The sequence below is a fragment of the Chiloscyllium plagiosum genome, chromosome 5 (genome assembly GCF_004010195.1).
Source record: "Chiloscyllium plagiosum isolate BGI_BamShark_2017 chromosome 5, ASM401019v2, whole genome shotgun sequence".
In the NCBI taxonomy this organism is placed as follows: domain Eukaryota; kingdom Metazoa; phylum Chordata; class Chondrichthyes; order Orectolobiformes; family Hemiscylliidae; genus Chiloscyllium; species Chiloscyllium plagiosum.
This window is the reverse complement of record NC_057714.1, coordinates 73,488,980-73,509,833: the sequence shown is the minus strand read 5'-3', so window position 1 is coordinate 73,509,833 and position 20,854 is coordinate 73,488,980. Positions and strand designations below refer to the sequence as shown.

The window sequence follows — 20,854 nt, the reverse complement described above, 5'->3', positions numbered from 1 at the left end:
CTTAGAGGAAAATTGGACCTTGGTTTATTGTCTCATCTCTTGAATAGTACATCTGATGAGGCAGCTTTCACTCAGTCCAGTATGCTCAAGTCCTGGAGTGGTGCTAAAATCCAGTCTTCAAATTGTTGGAAGTGCTAAAGTTGAACCAAGCTGACACTAGACATACCTATCCAAAGAGAACCTGCCCAAGGGAATCTGTCTTAGTCAATTGTACTTATTGAGGAATAACGCACTCCCTTCCAATCTGATCTCCAGTTAAGATAATGATTGGGTTAGCTCTTCTGGTAGTTATGAATGTGGCTACATCTTTGAATTAGAAAATTCCAAGCTACCTTGGAAATGTACTGTATTAGTCAATTAGCAATACTTCTCTGCGAAAACACACTTATATCACTTTTACCATGAATTTTCCCTGTCAATATGAATTGTCAGCATGCTTTTTCTATGTAATAGTTTTGCCACACACATCTCCAACCCATGATTTGGAGATGCCGGTGTTGGGACTGGGGTGTACAAAGTTAAAAATCACACAATACCAGGTTATAGTCCAACAGGTTTAATTGGAAGCACACTAGCTTTCGGAGCATCTGTCTATGACCTGATGTTTAGGTTGATTCTAATCTAAAAAGTGAGATAACAGAGTTTTACATAAATTCATGCAGTTTTTGAGCTCAGAGTTCTACATGAATGTATGCAGTTTTTGAGCAAAGTGCAATGTAACTCTGCAAGTACAAATTCACCACACAAAATATATGTGTGCATGTGGGTCCAATGGTAACTGCCCTCTCAGATGGGCAATAAATGCTGGCCTACCCAGCAATGCCCTCTGAATAAATAAAACATAATTAACATGCTGCTAATCAGTAACATTCTTGTGGTCTGTGACCATGTGCGTATATTTAAGTACTGAGTGCAGCAGCAACAACATGGAATTTCTTATTTTATATAAACAACTATCTAAAGGTCAGAAGGACTGGACCAATTAGCTTTTGATAGAACATCAGAAACAAATACCCCAATTGAGAAATCCAGCTGGGTATTATGTCATGATCTCTGCATGAGAGTGTGCAGCTCTTCCATGAATTCTAAGGTCTGCTTCATTTAGCTCTCTGTAACGTTAGTTATTTTCTCAATGTAGGATCTCAGCTGCTCAAAGCTCTGGAACCTGATGGCACACATAAGCTGGTTGGAAACCTCCAAAAGCAACCCATGATCTCACACACCAAATTGCAGCATATTTGTTGCTGCTGGTCTAGGTAGCATCTCACTTCCTGTTATTCCTGACATCCTGCATTTGTGCCCGGTGCACAGAGCTGTGTCTGTATTCCCCACTTCAGGAGAGACTGACCACAACAGCTTCCCCAACTGAAACCTTCCCATGCAGAACAGTACTATGTTCATTAGCTAGTGTTACCTTCTTCCAGCCACACACAAGCATCCACTGATGTAATACACCTGCGCTGAGGGAGGGTGCACTTGTAACATGTCAGTGTTTCTTTTGAGCTCTGTTGCTAATGCACCTGGTTCAGTGATGGTATTGAAGTTACACTGGTATTTTTGAAGTTTGCATCTATGGGACACTTGAAAGACACAGAAAGAAATCATGAGGACAAGCTTGGAAAGTGCAGTGCTGAGGCTTCCTAATTCAATTTTCAATGCTAGGTAGGAATTAAATACTATCATTTGGCTCTCCCAAGAAATTCTTAATTCAAAGCTTCTGTGCTCTTCTATATAAAAGACCTAATGATGAAATAGCTGAAAAAATAGCTGGTATGTTCAGTTTATATCAAGTCCACGCTTGAATTAAACCCACCTTCTCCACCAATAATTGGTTGCCACGTCCATCATTGGGCCAATTAAGCGGTATGCCTCTGAAACCGCCACTCCATGCTCATTGGTTTGTGACCCAGAAATGGTCCTAAGTTTCTGTTCTTGCTTCCAGAGGGAGGTCCTCTCCATTAACTAAATTTTCACCAAGTAAAAGAAGTTACCACAAAAATAAATAGTGTTGAGTATTTGACTGACATGATATAATTATAGTCACTGAATGGAAACAAAGAATTTAAACATTTAATAACATTCAGTGTCGGCCAAGGAAGCAAATTAGATTACACAGCTTTTGCCTCAATGATAGCATGTCTGAACGATTAATACATCCCTCTTGTAAAACCATATTTACTCCAGGCCAGGGTTTTTCCTACTGTCATCAGGTTCAAATGGGTATCGCAAGATTGTCCCTTGTGGGAACAGTCACTTGTCAGCGGGTTTCCCTAAAATGGTCATTAAGGATCCAGATGGCAGATCCTAATATGGATGCAGTGGTAAGCTCTTAAAACTAGACCTGTTGTGGTATGGTGGTTATGTCCTTACTTCTCAGCCAGGATTGCCAAGGTTCAAGTCTTTCTTGCACATTTCTCTGCATCACCCGCCAAAAACTACAAAATTGTGTCATCTAGTCCTTGTACTATTATGAAGCTAAAGGAGTTCACTGTTATTCAAGTCCCACTACTCTGTGGTTCATAGCACATAATAAAAATAGATTTGCCCAGTTACAGAGATGGCTAAACAAACACATTGTGTTTATCAGATTTTAAATAAAAAGATATATCATCCAGGTTTCTAAATAAACAAAATTATTGGTTTATAACAAAAATAAAACTTATTCATTGAAGGTACAATATTAAGTTAACAAATACAGTCAATAATATAGAAGTATAAATGTTTATCCCCCTAAATATCCTCAAAATGCATGGAAAAACAAATACTTCAGGAAAGAAGAGAAAAAAATGGATTTCTCTGCATTGAATGGCAAAAAAAAACTTTACACATAGGTTATTCTTCAAGGCAAAATGATAAAATTTGGAATGTTCTCAAATCTGTTGGCTGATCATCTGACATGCATCAAGTTGCTAATTACACGGTTGTCTCTAGAGTTTTGCAGACACATCTTGCTCAGGAAGTAGAATATTGAAGTGTTCCTTCACTCATTCTGTCAGAAGGAAAAATAGGTTTCATCCTAAATTCAAAAGAGGGCTTATTTACAGAAATGGGAGAAATCAGCTGGGCAGCCCTTCTTCAGATGTTTTTGACCCCAACTGAAACCAGATACCAAAGCCACTCCCTCAAGTCACTATTCAAAACAGCCCCAGCAGCGTTCCCTAACAAAAGCAACCAGATCTTAGCAGTCATGAGATTTCTAGAAAGCCTTGTTTTAAAAAAAACCTCTAATGCTTACGGTGACTTTTCAATGGTCTCTTTTCAAGAAATCACTACATGTAGTTCCAAAACTTGAAATAAATCCATTTTCACAGTCCTCCAATATTCTGAGGAGTGACAATTGTAGTCAGATTGCTGCTCTGCTCAAATATTTTTACGTTAGTGCTTAACTCTGCATTTCTAACTGGGAATTCCAATCCTGGCTCATTTAAAAAGGCAAATCAAAGCAGAAATGACCACAGTTCCTATGCAGTGTAGGATTATAGGGGAGCAGTCAGGCTATGTTTTAACAGCAGTCATTGTTGTATATTGTGAGATTTAAGTGTTCACTGGCAGCAAGACACTTTAACAGCTGCTGAACAATGGTGAGTGTGTAAGGAAAGTGTTGAAAAGTGTGGAGCTGGAAAAGCACAGGAGGTCAGGTAGCATCTGAGGAGCAGGAGAGTCCATGTTTTGGGCATAAGCCCTTCATCAGGAATGTGTGGGTAAAGGTGTGGGGTTGGGGTGGCAGCTGGTTAAGGGATTAGGGTACAAGGTAGTTAAGGTGTGAGGTGGAAAGGGTGCCAAGTAGGGGGGATGGGGGGTGGCCAGGTAATTGATGGAGTGCTTAGGGTAGGTATGGCTGATGTGTAAAGGAGTTTTGAGGTAGAAGGTGTGTCAGGCCAGCAAGGATGTGGGGAATGATAGATTAAAAATCTATCTTAGCTTTGAATGTATTTAACTGAGCTTCTACAACTCTTTGCGTTAAAGAATTCCACCAAACCACCCTTTGAAACCATAAATTCCTCCTTTTCTCTGCCCTAACTGAGTGACCCCTGACTCTAAGATTCTGGCCTCTGGTTTTGCTTAAGAATTCTGAAGAATTTTGGTGCTATATAATTACAGCTGAGTTCCCTTAGTAAGGTTTCTATGTTTCATTGATCTGTGACATGGTTGAAAGGCGCGTTTTAAAACCCAGGAAGTGAAGCCTAACATCAGACTTAGACCTAGTAGATCCTTTTCTCAAGTATTGTAGAAATTCTGTTTAGCTCTTCAAATCACTCAGCCATAAATTTAAAAATCCATTTTTTTCATAGTGCATTATCATGTCTTCAGGACATTTCAAAATGCATCACAAAAACAAATTACTTTTCAAGCAGAAATAGAAAGAAAGAACATTAGTTTGTTTTATTGTTCCCATATCCTCCAGACATCCGAAATGCTCCACTATAAGAATTAAGAATTTATATTTTAATTGCTACCAAAGTTATTCTGTAGGACAAATGGCAACCAATTTGTAAACATCAAACTCACACAGGCATCAAAGCATCATTAGTTGATCTGTTTTAGTTTTTATTTTGTTGAGAGCAGAATTTCTTTCCAGACCAGTGGGAGAGCTTCCTCAAAGAAATTTGTAAGACCACAAGACCGTGAACAGGTAGGCAAAATGTCAGCTTAATGTCTCATCCAAAGGATGTTGATAATATCTCTCTTTCAGCCATGCAATAAAGTGTCAAGCTAGATTGTGTGCTTAAATCTTAGAGTCGACTTTAAGCTTCTACCTTTCTGTCACAGGCAATATCTGGTTAATTGTAATTCTGAATACACATTTAGTCCGTAGTCAAAGAGTTTATCTTTTTGCTTTCTCTGAACTGTTGCGTAATATTAGGTAATGGTAGGTATCAAGACAATTATAGAGATAAATTTTGTAATCAAGCATGTCATTCTACACTATGCACTTGATATTCTCACCATATGATTGTCACTTATCAAGGCTATGTTCCAACTTTGTTGGATGGAATTTTGAAAACCTTCTGCTGAAATTTCAAGTACCAATCAGAATCACAAGCCAGCTTTGCTCTGGCTCTTTTACTGAGCCAAAGAGTTTTTCAAAGAATGCTAACAGTGTGGAACCCAGAGAGTGATTGAAGTTAACAGCAAATATGCATTTCATGGAAACCTCGACAAGCACTTGGGAATGGGGTTTTGGATTAAATAGATGGTTGTAATGATGGGTTTAAATGAGAAAGAATAAGAATGGCCTTGAATTCACCATAAAACTCTGGCCAAGACTCGTTCAGCCAAGTGGCTTGTTCCTGTGCTACGTGTCATTCAATGTAACTTTTCAAAGGGGAGATTTCTAATTGAAAGGATCTCACTTTTATGGGCTGAGGTGGGTCAAATGGACAGAAATTTAATGGCTGTAGTAACAGCAGGATTGGAGACATGACCTCGCTGTTCCCAGTTCTCATACTCCTACCTGGAGATGCTGCTGCAGAATCTGAAGGATGGACAGGTGAAATCTGCCAAGGGTGGGAAAACAGATAGCTTCTCTAACCAAACAAGCATGAATGGAGTGGCTGGGAAAGTCAACAACACCACTTTGCTGGAGTCCGTTCACCAAGAGCATCTAGGCAGTTTGTTGGTGGGAATGGGTCCAGAATTACAGCTGCCGAACCCACACTTTGAGTTCCCCAACATTCTTCTGCACAGCATTACTCAGGCACTCACACCTGGCAGCTCCACTCATTCCTTTCTGCAGAAGGACATGGATTTTAGGTAAGGGAAGGGAGGTTTAAAGGGGATCTGAGGATGCATTTTTTCATTACAGAGGGTGGTGTGAATCTTGAACTCACTACTTGTAAGTGTGGTAGAGTCAGGAACTCTCATAATATTTAAGAAGTATTTAGATGTACATATGCAATGCCACGGGGTGCAAGGCTATGGGCCAAATGCTAGAAAATGGGTTTCGAATAGTTAAGTGGTGTTTTTGACCGGTGCAGACTCAATGGGCTTTGACTGTGCTGTGGACCTCTATGACTCATATGTCCGACCAATATTCAACACTCGTTCTCATTCTCACTAATTACCTTCTTGCACCCATTACTTACACATATTATAATCTTTCTTCCCCTCTACACAAGCCTTTGCATACCTCCCTGCTTTTGCTCTTTGCGGAAATGCAAGTTTGCAACTCAGCAACAGACAGAGAATGGCAGAGTGCAGTGAGAGGGAGTGGTCCAGCTCTCCAATGTCAGACACCTTGATGGCCATTGGTAGCGTATGTCCAATTGGAAAGCAAGCCTTGATCCACATGGTCACAAATGTCAGAAATAATCTGCTGTGTGCTTCTTGGGGCGCTGGTGCTCACACATACCGAGAGATCCAATCTCCAGCCATGCCACTGGAATTATTTTCTGTTGCAGTTAAAGACTATCAAAAGAAACATCTACATATTTTAAAACCACTTCATCACAAGCTGCTCCCATGCTGTGATGAAAGGCTGATAGCAAGGAAGTGCACTGAAAGTGAGTGAAGTGCAAGGCAGATGAAGTACCTTCCAATCATATGTCAAGCACTGAAATCACATTCTGAGGAGGAGTATTTTGAGGACCAGCCTCTCATCTGTCCACGACTACAGATTAACCAAAGGCTGCTTAGTCTTGCAACTTTACTGGACCCAGAACTGAGGGCATGCTAAATACATCACCTTTTTACATTTGCTGTCAACAAGGATTGTTATTTTATACATTTTATCTTCAACAACGCAGTATTTGTTACGCATCCCAGCTGTCCTTAGGAAGATGTTGGTAAACTGCTTTCTTGAATACAACTGAGAGAGTTAATAGGCCATTTCAAGGGCACTTAAAAGGCAACTACATTGCTGTTAGTTGGGTTCAGCCAAGAGCAGGTAAAGATGTTTTCTTCCCTAAAGGGCGTTAGTAAACCATATAGGTTTTCCTCACCATTGCCAAAAACATATTTCATTTTAATCCTAGATTTAACAAATTTATGGTTATAAACCCATACCCCAGAAAACTCACTAGGCCTGCCCCCTTGGTGCAGTAAAAACAAGCAACAGAGATACTCTTGGGGCTAGCCACTTGAAAATGAGTACACCAAACAAAATTACTTTCTCCACAATTTGGAAACCCCAAAATAGAATCTGTCCTGGCCCCAATCAGAACTTTAGGGCCTACATATTTGTGATAGAAATCCATGTAAAAATACTTCAGTCTCTACGTTTTCAATTCATAGAAATAGCATTCAAAGAGATCAAGTCATACACATGACTATGCTGATGCAAGATTGACTAGATCTACTTTACACAAAGTTAAATATGTGAAATTTTGTATAATAACTCCTAAAATCTGGAATGTCTAACATATAGTTTAATGAAGGTGAGAAATTGTAAGTGACGAAAGCTATCCCCATAAAATAATCTACAAAGCCTGATTTTATTTTTATTGACACAGGTGGTAGCATGCAGATAAGCTAACTTGATCATACAGCCTTCAAGCAATACCTAAAGTAACCAGAATTGACACATTTTTATCGAATCATGGAATAGCACCAGTTAGTCAGATGCTATTTGTCCATGAAATCAGTGCTGACTTTCAGGAAGAGCTAATCCAGTTATTCCTAGTCCGTTTTCTTGTATCCATACAAACTTTTCCCCTTCAAGTATTTATCAAAATCCACTTTAAAGCTGCTCTTAAATTTGCTTCTAACATCCTATGCATTCTGATCCACTCTATTTGAATTCTAAGATCCAATCATTTAATTGCATAAAATGTCTTTTGCCATATACATATGGTTCTTTGGCCAGTCACCTTAAATCAGTGTCCCCAAATGTTAGAAATAGTTACCCTTTATTGAATCAATCTAAATCCTTTATGATTGTAATTACCTCTGTCAAATCTCATTTTCATCACCTCTGTTGTAAAGAGAATAATTCTAGCATCTTCAGACCATCCTTGTAACTAAAGTCTCTAAACCCTAATTTTTCTTTTCTCTCTGGTAAATCTGTTTTGTATTCACTGCAAAGTATCCTCTTCTTTCTTAGAGATCCTTCCCAGAAGTTGTGGGAGGATTTACAACCTGCTTTGTTCATCTGTCCTAACACCTTCAGAAATTTTAAGCATAAATACCTTGGTCTGAATATTCTTAAAGTTGTACCCCTTAGTGTGTACTGTCTTTCCTCATTCTAGTAGCAATCTATCACCTCATAATTTTCTGCATTCGAATTCATGTGTCCACCCATCTCACCAGCCTGCCTATGATTCTTGACATTTATTATTACTACCTTCTTTACTATTTTACTACATTTCCAAGTTAAATGTCTTGAGCAAAACCAGAGAACAAAAACTGTGGGGGCAGGAGGCATGGATGTAACTTGTAATTGTGCATTTAATTTTCTCATTCAACTGCAGTCTTCGGTATTATATTCTTTGTTTCAACTTTTTTTGTTTAACCAATTTAGATAGCAAAAAGCCTCTGACTGGAATTACACAGGATGAATATGGAACAATCACTTTACCATCCAATCGCCTCAGTCCTGCAGTAATTGATGTTGCTGAAAATTCAAGGGTGAAAATTTATTCTATTTTCTGCAAATTAGGTATGAAGATAAGCTATTATTAGCTAATTAAACATAATGCAAATAAAAATAGATTAAACATTGTGAAAAATCCAAATTACAAAATGAATGTAAATCTATGTGTTCATTAACATTCTCTTTTTGCACTGATCATTGCATGTGAAATATTGTGAGACATACTAAGATTTGTAATCTGTTGCAATAGAATTTTATAAAAGTGTCAACATTTGTCCATATTCAGTTTTACCTGTCGATGACTATGGTATTAATAAAAAGAACCCAAATTACACCTTTAATAGAGAGAGATGTCTCTCTGAATTTTGTGTTACAATAAACAACAAATTAACTAGGCTTATATTTTTAAAAATGTTGGTGTAAATATGATTATTTAATTGTAAAATTATTGCACAAATATATATTTCCAAAGGTTTTGAAGATCTACCTGGTTTGTCTGCACATGATTATGTCACACTTGCCATTGTACATCGATACCTAGACTTCATGGTAAGGCGATTTCAAAGTATGAATGTACAGCAAATATTTGTAAATAGCATTATTGATACAAATTCAGCTTTCTGATGATTAGCATTCCTAATCCATTCTTTTAAAACAGCATGCTAAAGGAAAATATGCTGAATAAAAATCACTTCCCATAGAAACCATATAATAAGGGTGGGTTAATTTCTTAAACTCTAATTTTTCCATTCTATTTTATCTATTTAAACTTTTGTCTATCGTGAATATAGCTGGCCCAAAAAATCCTCTTTCTAACTTTAAGATTAACTTGTTCATTGCTGTGCGTGCACCCTTTTTCTGGTGTGATAAGTTTAAATTATTGAGCAAATTCTCTGGCACTGAAAATTACCTTTTACAAGTGTGGGGCCTCATTCATTCTGATTTTAATAATTGGTGTAATGTTTTTTTGGTCTCATTTATCTCTACAAATCCAATCCTTTTTTTCCTTTCTTTATTTTGCTTTATTTATTAGATTTGACATTGAATTCAATATTATAACTGACTTCATGATTTAGACTCTGTGCTGTACATTCTGCTTAATTGGCCAAAAACAAGACAATTCTTCATCCAGTTTGCATAGGCCCAGATTATTATAGTGATTGTTGTTGATTTTATAGTGGGAGTTAAGCTATTTTGACCCTGGGCTGACGGGAACTTGTCATGTGCAAGTCCAAAGAATATCTATGGCAAGTATAGTTCTAAAGTATGATTTGTGCTGTTCATTACTACTTAGAGCATAATTTGGCTGATGAAAGTTGGGTGTCATTGATGTGTACATGATTGTACGTCTCAGGCTTGCTGTTGCTGGTAAGATGATGAATAGGATAGGAACTAAAGAAAATCCATGGAATAAAAGTGACCATGCAGCTGCAGAGAAAGGTTCCATTAGCCAAAATCTGGTTGTTTAATGGGATGCAGTGAAATGAAACTCAGATACACTGGTGCCACAAAGTGAACCACAGAGGAAATTGAATGGAGGAGAATAGTCAACAGTAGGACACCTACTGAATAATATTTATAACAAATTTATGTAACATTCAACTTAAGAGCAAATTCTATTACCAGGTAGGATGCATATGGAGTGAAATTGAGAAGGAATTGAAGCAGGAAGCAGTCCATCCAATTGCAGTGGACATCGACAGCATGCATATTATTTTGAAGCATTATGAGAATCTTGGCAGGCAGATTGCTCACTATCAAACTGACATACTTGAAAACCAAGAAAAACAGGATAAATACGATGAACAGAAAATGTATTCAGAGGTAAACAGTCTTGGGTTTTAATAGCATAGCATTTATTATGTTAGTGTGTTTAAGATATGTATTATTGAAATATATTGAGTCATATGGTCACACAGCACAGAAAAGGCTCTTCAGCCCAACAAGTCTGCACCAACCGATCTACTCTAATCCCACTTTCCAACACTTAGCCCAAAGCATTGAATGCATTCACATTTTAAGTGTTGTTCCATATACTTTTTGAAGTTGTAAGATTTCCTACCTCCACTCCCCTCTCAGACAGTGAATTCCAGATTTCCATTACCTCCGGTTAAAAATGTTTTCCACAAATCCCCTCTAAACCTCTTGCCCTTTACTTAAAATGATGCCCCCTCAATATTTTAATTATTTGTTATGGCTTTATTGCAAAATGAGTATTTTACTCATTCGTTATCAATGTTCAAAATTTCACCAATGTTCTGGCTGTTGACAATAATTTCCACTGGTATAATTGGATGTAAAACAGCTGGGAAATGGCAACCCAACCCATTTCATTTCCAATTTTGTGGAGACTTTAACTTGCTCCCATATCAAAGTTGTTTAACTTTTATTACCATGTTGAGTTTGATGCAAGTACGCTCTTGTATGAAATTTTCATCTTTATCTATGTGCTAAGCTTTTACATAGAAACATAGAATATTAGAGCAGGAGTAAGCCATTGGCCCTTCGGGTCTGCTCTGCCATTTAGTATGATCATGGTCAATCATTCAACTTTTAACCCAGTTCATGCTTTCATCCTAGACCTATTCTTTTAACCCTAAGAACTATGTCTATCTCCTTCATGGATACATTCAATGATTTGACCTCAACTTTCTGTGATAGAGAATTTCCCATGCTCATCACTCTCTGAGTGAAGAAGTTTCTTCTATCCATAGACTGTCACCTCTGGTTCCGGACTCCCTAGTTATTGGACGCATCCTTCCTGCATTTACCTAGTCTTGTCCTGTTAGAATTCTATAGGTTTCTATGAGACTCCTGCCTCCATTCTTCAAAACTCTCGGAATAAAATCATAACCGGTCCAGTCTTTCTTCATTTGTGCATCCAGTGAGCCCAGGAGCCAATCTGGTAAACTTTTGAGGCACTCTTTCCATAGCCAGAAGAAAGGAGACCAAAATACATACAAGACTCCAGGTGTGATCTTAAAATTGCTGTAAAATTGCAGCAAGACATCCCTGCTCTGGTACTCATATTCCCCTGCTTTAAAGGCCAACATACCATTTACCTTCCTCACTGCCTGCTGCATCTGCATGCTTGCTTTCAGTGACTAATAAATAAGGACATCTGCCAAAGTTTGTTTTCCCACTCACTTATCTCGCCTGTTTCCTTCTGCAGACTCTGTGCCATTCCTCACCAATTTCCTTTTCATCTATTTGTCCATCATTCACAAATTTGGCAACTGCACTTTCACTTCCCTCTTCTCCCTTCATGTGGTATATAGAACATAGAACAATACAGCGCAGAACAGGCCCTTCAGCCCTCTATGTTGCGCCAACCTGTGAACTATTCTTTACACTATCCCATCATCATCCATGTGCTTATTCAAGGATTGTTTAAATCTCCCTAATGTGGCTGAGTTAACTACATTGGCAGGTAGGGCATTCTACACCCTTACTACTCTCTGAGTAAAGAACCTGCTTCTGACATCTGTCTTAAACCTATCACCCCTCAGTTTGTAGTTATGCCCCTTCGTACAAGCTAATGTCATCATCCTAGGGAAAAAGACTTTCACTGTCTACCCTATCTAATCCTCTAATCATCTTGTATGTCTCTGTCAAATCCCCTCATACCCTTCTTTCCAATGAGAACAGACTCAAGTCTCTCAGCCTTTCCTCATAAGACCTTCCCTCTAGACCAGGCAACATCCTGGTAAATCTCCTCTGCACCTTTTCCAATGCTTCCACATCCTTCCCGAAATATGGTGACCAGAACTGTACACAATATTCCAAGTGTGTCCACACTAGCGTTTTGTATAGTTGCAGCATGATATTGTAGCTCCAGAACTCAATCCCTCTACCAATGAAACCTAACACACTGTATGCCTTCTTAACAGCACTATCAACCTGGGTGGCAATGTTCAGGGACCTATGTACATGGCCTCCAAAATCCCTCTGCACATCCACACAACCAAGAATCTTTCCATTGACCCAGTACTCTGCCTTCTTGTTATTCTTCCCAAAGTGCATCACCTCACATTTAGCTGCATTGAACTCCATTTGCCACCTCTCAGCCCAATTCTGCAGTTTATTCAAGTCCCCCTGCAACCTGTAACATTCTTCCAAACTATCCACTATTCCACCAATTTTAGTGTCATCTGCAAATTTACTAATCCATCTGTGACTGCGTCTAAGTCATTTATAAAAATGACAAACAGCAATGGTCCCAAAACAGATCCTTGTGGCGCTTCCCAGAGAATCCTCAGATTAATCCCACCCGGCCCTGGGGACTTGTCTACTTTCACTCCTTCTAGAATTAGTAACACCTGTTCGTAACTAACCGTGATCCTTTCTAGTCTAATATCTCGTACCTCATTCTTCTCCTCTACAATACTCCCTTTTTCCTGAGTGAAAACCGATGAGAAATGTTCGTTTAGCACCTCTCTGATCTCCACAGGGTCCACACTCAACTTCTCACTTCTGTCTTTGACTGGCCCTATCCCTACCATAGTCATCCTTTTATTCCTCACATACTTATAGGAAGCTTTAGGATTCTCCTTTATTCTGATTGCTAAAGACTGCTCGCGTCGTCTCTTTGCTCTACTTAACTCTCTCTTTAAAACCTTCCTAGCTGATCTGTAACTCTCCATCGCCTCATCTGAACCATCTTGCCTCATCAACACATAAGCCTCCTTCTTCTGCTTAACAAGAGATGCAATTTCTGTAGTAAACCAGGATTCCCTTACCTTATCACTTCCTTCCTGTCTGACAGGGACATACCCTATCAAGGACACGCAATATCTGTTCCTTAAATCAGCTCCACATTTCCATTGCCTGCATCCCCTGCATATTGCTATCCCATTCTATGCATCCTAATTCTTGCCTAATCGCATTATAGTTGCCCTTGCCCCATCGATAATTCTTGACCTGTGGCATGTACCTATCCTTTTCCATCACTAAACTAAACGTAACTGAATTATGGTCACTCTCTCCAAAGTGCTCATCTACCACTAAATAAAACACCTGGCCTGGTTCATTACCAAGTACCAGATCCAATGTCTTGTCGGCCCTTTGACATACTGTGTGAGGAAACCCTCCTGTACACATTGGACAAAAACTGATCCATCCGACATACTAGAGTTATAGCGTTTCTAGCCAATGTTGGGGAAGTTAAAGTCCCCCAGAATGACAACCCTGTTCCTTTTACTCCTACCCAGAATAATTTTGCCAATTCTCTCTTCCACCTCCCTGGAACTCTGCGGAGGCCTATAAAAAACTCCAAGCAGTGTGACCTCTCCTCTCCTGATTCTAAACTCAGCCCGTACTACCTCAGTAGACGAGTCCTCATCAAATGTTCTTTCAGCCGCCCTTATATTATCCTTGACTATCTTTGTTGTAAGTTATTTTCTTAAATGTCTGCCATTGTTCCTCAACGATCTTTTATCCTAAACTCCTTTCCCAATCCACTCCAGCCTATTCCACCCAGGGTAAAGTATATTCCGGGGGAATATTTTACTTGGAGATAATTGCGGCATTGTAGATTACCAGATAAGAATAGCCTGATCCCTGGTTGAATCCACAACAGCAGGTCAGACAGCATCCACACAGAGAGAGAGAGAGAGCAAGCTAATGTTTCGAGTCTCGATGACTCTTCATCAGAGCTGGTGAAGTATGGAGGGGGCAGCATTTATCCTGTAATCTGGGGGGAGTGGAGGTGGGGTGGTTGTGGCGGTGGTGGGGTGTAGAGTGCTGATGAAGAAAAGATATTGATAGTTCAGATTAAGTGATTGGAATGTGAGAATGGCAAAACAATTGCCAGACTGGAAAGAGAAGACAGTGTCACTGGAGGGAGATGGGGAGAGAGGACATGGTGACAGAGAATGTAACAAATATGGCTAAAAGAGAGGGAAGAAATGGGAGTTGGTTCACAACTTGAAGGTGTTGAACTCAACATTAAATCTGTAATCCTGTAAAGTGCCTAGTCTGAAGATAAAATTTTGTTCCCCCAGTTTGCGCTGCAATTCACTGGAACTTTGCAGCATGCTGAGGACAGATAAGTGGGCATACGAACAGGGCACTCTTTTAAAATGACCGGCTACAAAGCGGTCAACCAATCTGCATTTGGTTTCCCCAATGGTCAGATTGGGTGCAGCAAATACCATACACAAGATTGGAGGAGGTACAGATGAAATGTTGCTTCACCTTGGAAAGCCTATTTAGGCCCTTGGATGATGAGCAGGGGAGGTGAAGGGGCAGGTGTTGCACTTTGTGCAGTTACATGGGAAGGTGCCGTGAGGAGGAGGGTGGTATTGGTGTGTGAGTAATGGACTAAGATGTCCTGGAAGCAACGATCCCTGTAAAATGCAGACATTGTGAGTGAGGGGAAGATGTGTTTGATGGTGCTATTCTGCTGGAGTTGTCTGAAATGGCAGAGAACGATCATTTGAATTCAGAGGCAGGTGGGATGAAAAGTGAGAACCAGGAGACCCTGATCATACTATTGTGAGTGATGGAAAAGGGTGAAGGTGGAAGCATGGGTGATAAGTCAGATATGGCTGAGGGCCGTATCAACTACAGTGGGTGGGAAACCACAGTTATGGAAGCAAGCCATGTCAGCAGCGCTGTTTTGGAAGGTGGCATCATCCAGATGGATGCAACATAGGTGAAGGAACTGGGAGAATAGGATGGAGTCTTTGTCAGACGTAGGGTGTGATGAGCCTTGGTGGAGATAGCTATAGGAGTCAGTGACTTTCTAGTGGATGGCAGTGGACAGTTTACTTCCTGAAATGAAGACTGAGAGGTCAAAGAAAGAAAGGGAATTGTTGGAAATAAACAATGTGAAAGTTATAGGAGAATGAAAATTGGAGGCAAAATGAATGAAATTTTCAAGATTCTGGCGGGAACATGAAGCAGCACCAAAGTAGTCATTGATATACCGAAGAATGAGTTGTGTGAGGGGGCCAGTGTAGGACTGGAACAAGGATTGTTCCACATACCCCATAAAGAAGCATAACTGGAACTATGCACATAGCCACTCGTTTGATTTTGCAGAATTGAGATGAATTAAAGGAGAAATTGTTCAATGAGAAAACAAGTTCAGCCAAGCGGAGGAGCATGGTGGTGGCTGGTGATTGTTCAGGCCTCTGGTTGAGGCAGAAGCCGAGTGCTCGCAGACTATCCTGGTGGGGAATGGAGGTATAGTGGCATTGGACATCCATGGTGAGCAGAAGGCAGTTAAGACAAGGGAACTGTAAAGTGTCAATATGGTGGAGGGCACCAGAGGAGTCCAAGTCTGCATCTTCTAAGGGTACGTGGAATAATCCTTGTTCCAGACCTACACTGGCCCCCCCTCCCATGATTCTTTTTCTTGGTACATCGACGACTGTTTCGGTGTGGCTTCATGCTCCTGCCAGAACCTTGAAAAATTTGTTTATTTTGCTTCCAATTTCCATCCATCAATAACTTTCACATTGTTCATTTCTGACACTTCCCTTCCTTTCCTTGACCTCTCTGTCTCCGTTTCAGGGAATAAACTGTCCATTGCTATTCACTACAAAGCCACTGACTCCTATAATTACCTTCACTTTAGCTTGTCACACCCCACGTTTTGCAAGGACTTGATCGATTTTCCCAGTTTTTTAACCTCTGTCACATCTGTTCAGATGATGTCACCTCCCAAAACAGCGCTGCTGACATGGCTTTGTTCTTCCACAATTGTCGGTCCTCTACTGCATCCGACCTATCATCTGTGCTTCTCCCCTTGCCACATGCCATCATTCATAGCAGTGTGATCAAGTCCCCCTCATCCTCCCTTTTCATTCCACTAGCCTCCGCATTCAAAGGATCATTCTTTGCCATTTCAGACAATTGCAGCAAAACGGCATGACTAAAAGCATCTTCCCCTCACTCTCCCTGTCTGCATTTTACAGGTATCATTCTCTCTGGGACATCCTAGTCCATTCCATGATCACCAACATTAAGCCTCCTTCATTACGTAACTTCCCATGTAACCACAGAAAGTGCAACACTTGCCCCTTCACCTGCTCACCATCCAAGGGCCTAATTAGTCTTTCCAGGTGAAGCAACATTTCTCCTGTAAGCCCTCCAATCTTGTGTATTGTATTTGCTGCACCCAATTTGGCCTACTGTACATTGGAGAAACCAAACTGCTTTGCAGAATACCTCCAGTCTGTGCGCAAGCATGACCCTAACCTTCCCGTAGCTGATCATTTTAACACAGTGTCTTGCTCGCATGTCCACATATCTGTCCTCAGCATGCTGCAGTACTCCAGCGAATTGCAGCACAAACTGGGGGAACAACATTTCATCTTCAGACTAACACTTTGTAGCATTATAGACTGAATATTGAGTTCAACGCCTTCAAATTGTGAATCAACTCCCCTTTCATCCCTTTCTTTTAGTTTGTTACATTCTCTGTCATCATGTCCTCTCTCCCCACCCCCACCCCAGTGGCACTGTCTTCTTTCAAGTCTGGCAGTTAGACATACCATTGTTCTGCTATTCTCACACTTCAATCACTTAATCTGAACTATCAACATCTTTTCTCCACCAGCACTTTTCACCCTACCACAACCACCCCACCCCACTACCCCCAGCCTACAGCATAAATGCTGACTCCTCCACACTTTGCCAGCTCTGATGAAGAGTCATCGACTCAAAACATTAGCTTGCTTTCTCTCTCTGTCTCTCTCTCTGTCTCTCTCTCTCTCTCTCTCTCTCTCTCTCTCTCTCTCTCTCCATGGATGCTGTCTGACCTGCTGTGATCTCCAGCATTTATTGTGTTCAGTACAGATTCCAGCATCTGCAATAATTTGCTCTTGAATCCACAATAAATTATTCTTGGCAATTAACCTGAATACCTCCTATGAATTTTTGCTCTTAGCTGCCTCTGCTAATTTGATGTTCCCAACCTCCATGAATATGCATGTCATCCATGAATAATGTACCGACGTTTTACACGCCCTCCTTATATCCTGTATTAATCTCTGTCCTACAGCATAGCTCCTGTTAGGGTGCCTATAGACTAATCTAGCCAGTGACTTCCTCTCCTTGTTGTATCTTCCCTCCACCCATATGGAGTCTACATCTTTCAATCCAAGATCATTTCTTGCTATTACACTTATTCCATCTCATACTAACAAAGCTACCCCACCACCTTTCCTTCCTGTTTGAACTTTTGAAAAGTCACATACCCTGAATCTTTAATTCCCAGCTTTGATCTCCTCGTAACCATGTCTCATGATCATTCCCTCTGTCTGAGCTTTATTTAATTTAGTTTATTCTTCATATCACATGTATTTAAATAAAGAGATTTTAATTTTGCTTTTGTACCATTTCTTCTCCTTTTTGCTGTTGGTTTTTCTATGTTTGTACACTATGTACAATTCTAGGAACTACAGCTGTTCAGTAAGTTAGTAAGGTAAAAACAATGACTGCAGATGCTGAAAACCAGAGTCTAGATTAGAGTGGTGCTGGAAAAGCACAGCAGTTTTTACTGCTCCTCGGATGCTGCCTGAACTGCTGTGCTTTTCCAGCACCACTCTAATCTAGACAGTAATTTAGTAAGACCACAACTAGGATAGACTTTTGATTTCCTTATTTAGACTTGCATAAGGTTAAAGTTCAGAGAATATTCACTAGACTGGCGCTTGGGAAGAAGGAGATTTTTTTTTCTTTTCCATTCTTATTAATAAAGGTAGGTAGTGGAAAGGCTTTGGGGAGTCTAAAGCAATGTTCCCTCAGTGCTGTGCAATTTTGGAAAATGTTGAAGTTTGATGAAGGACAACATGCTGAACATGAATCCTCTAACGAATCTATTAACTATTGTCACTTTGCAGAGGAAACTTTTGGGGTGCAGTGATAGTGCCCTTACTTCTGGACCAGGTGGACTAGGCTCAAGTCCCACCTGCTCCAGATTTTTGGTATAACATGTCTGAATAGGTTGGTTGTCTAAAACATAGGATGAGTCTTTGTAAGTGCATGTGTATTATTTCAAATTTTTAATCTTTACAGTACATTAGTTTTGTTTAGTAATATTTAACATTTTTTCTGAACTATTTTTCAAAGATACAGCACAACCACAAACAAAGAGATATGTTCGAGAAGTCGTGGCAGGAGTATGTGGCCAGAACATCAAACTATGAAACCTTGAAGGCAAGGATTGTTTATTTAGTGAAACAAATATCGTTATAGTACATTTTATTCTTTAAAAAAATGACATCTTTTAAATGGTTCATTATCTTGTGTATTGAACTGTGAGGAAATTGGAAACTCAATATATGCTTTGATACTATAACCCATTCTCTCCCAGAAACATACAACTGGAATTTTTAGCTTGCTCGATTTAAGCATTCAGCCCTGACTTTCAAACATTTCATCTTAGCATGACTTATTCAATAATTAACCTCACCTTTCATGAAGAAATGTCATGATTCACTGCTCCCACTAAGATTACTGTTGTTACAAATTTGGGGAGGAGATAGCACTACAACATTGTAGCTCAAATTCTCTAGTTTTCACTTTGGTGATTTTAGTGGGTAATTTTAGTGCTGGAGTTTGGTTTTTATATTGATTTAAAATCCATACATTTGTTGAACCTGTGAAAAACTGAATATATGCCAGACTTCGTTGATTGAAAATTCATCTATTAAGCATTTAAAAAGAAAAGATTAGAAGGCTGGCCAATTGATAAAAACATGCAGGAATTAGAAGCAGCAGTTGGCCCTTGAGCCTACTCCACCCTTCAATAAAATCATAGCGGCAATTTAAGCGGCAATGGATAGGTACATGGATAGGTGCTTAAGCTAGGATAAATGTTTGGCACAACATCGTGAGCCGAAGGGCCTGTTCTGTGCTGTATTGTTCTATGTTCTATGTTCATAGTTGATCTCATCCTTAACTATAGTTTCTTATCTGCCCCATCTCCAGCCCCTCATCCTCTCAAACTCTTGACTCCCTTTTAGATTGGAGGTGTATCTAACTTGGTGATTATCAAAATCTGTTGTCCAAGTCGAGTAACTTCAAGGACTGTAAAGTATCCTTCCAGATGCAGAAGATAATGGGAATGCAGCCTCAGAGCTTTGATGAGGCCAAATGATTCAATTTAAGATCAAGTGCTGTTGACTGCAGACCCTCCTTTGATAGACCAACAAGCCAGCTCTGGAAAGCTGAAGTCTGCAATGAATGTCACATATGAAGTTTTTCTTACCTGTGATCTCTGTTGATGCCTTGTTATGGGAATGTAGGGTTTGTTTATTCACTTGTGCAACAGAATTTCGTTATAAGTGCACAGTCATCCTCAGAGTGTTGCATAGTAGTGGTGGTGGTATGAAAACCTGACCATGCGACGCAAGGCAGTCATATAAGGGGAGTCACATGGCAGATGAATGAGTCAAATGGATAGAAGCAGTGGAATTACTTTCCTGATGGAAAAGTGCTCTTGTTAGCTCTTTTGTTGAGAAGGCAGCGGCTGAAGCTGGGGTTCAGGAAGAAATTGAAGATCCATTGATTGTTCCATGCACTTGCGCCTGAGGAGTAATACCGGGGAGTTAAGAAAGTAATAGAATGATCTGAATTGGAGAGAGTTAGGGCTTAGAAGAAGCGATCTGAGCCATTGACAGTTTAATGCAGCTTAAATAATGGTGAAGGAAGCCCACAATCAGTAGATCCTTGATCTCGTTGAGAAATATTGGACCTGGGAGAAATTCAGAGGTAGTACCAGGTTAATGATGGTAAAAGAACTGAAATTGATCCCATGACTAAATGCTGAAATGCAGCTTCACGAATCCAGTGGAACACAGTATAAAGGCAAGGGATTGAACAATCAGGACATGCACATTCATTAAGGCGTTCCATGATGAAGCAGTGTTTGAGAGGGTTATAAAACTAATTGTTTGAAAGTGAAGATTTGGAATCAAATATAATGGAACAATATTAGTAAGATTAGAGAGGGATACTGAGAAATCCATGGTACCTATCTTGACTGCATCTGCTGTGTGATATGTTCTGTGGAGTATTCAATGGATGTATAATATATGTGCAGATGTAAATAGTTTTACTTTACAAACTTTATATAGTTGGAGTCTTTTTGAAAATCATGGAACTTTGCACTTTTATTCTCTTAGCTAGTTCCCATGATTTCAAATTTTGCCTGAACAAGAAAAAAGTAACTCATCCTTTCCAGATTGAAACACGAATTTCGCAGTCTTACTAGAGATTGCAACAGTAGGTTGCTGTTTGTGACTTGTGAAAAATCATTTCCCTACATTGGTGGGGACAGACACCTAATTACAGACATTCAAGCATGGATCT

General features: G+C 39.8%; 1 protein-coding gene across 1 annotated transcript in view; it reads left to right on the top strand.

Annotated features, from left to right (window-relative positions):
* Positions 1-20,854, top strand: part of LOC122550002 (cilia- and flagella-associated protein 69-like) — a 111,633-nt gene that overhangs the window by 84,853 nt on the left and 5,926 nt on the right. The window contains exons 18-21 of the mRNA XM_043690357.1: positions 8,459-8,596; positions 9,003-9,079; positions 10,157-10,354; positions 18,611-18,697. Coding sequence (XP_043546292.1) covers positions 8,459-8,596; positions 9,003-9,079; positions 10,157-10,354; positions 18,611-18,697 — 500 coding nt within the window. The remainder of the gene's footprint in view (positions 1-8,458; positions 8,597-9,002; positions 9,080-10,156; positions 10,355-18,610; positions 18,698-20,854) is intronic.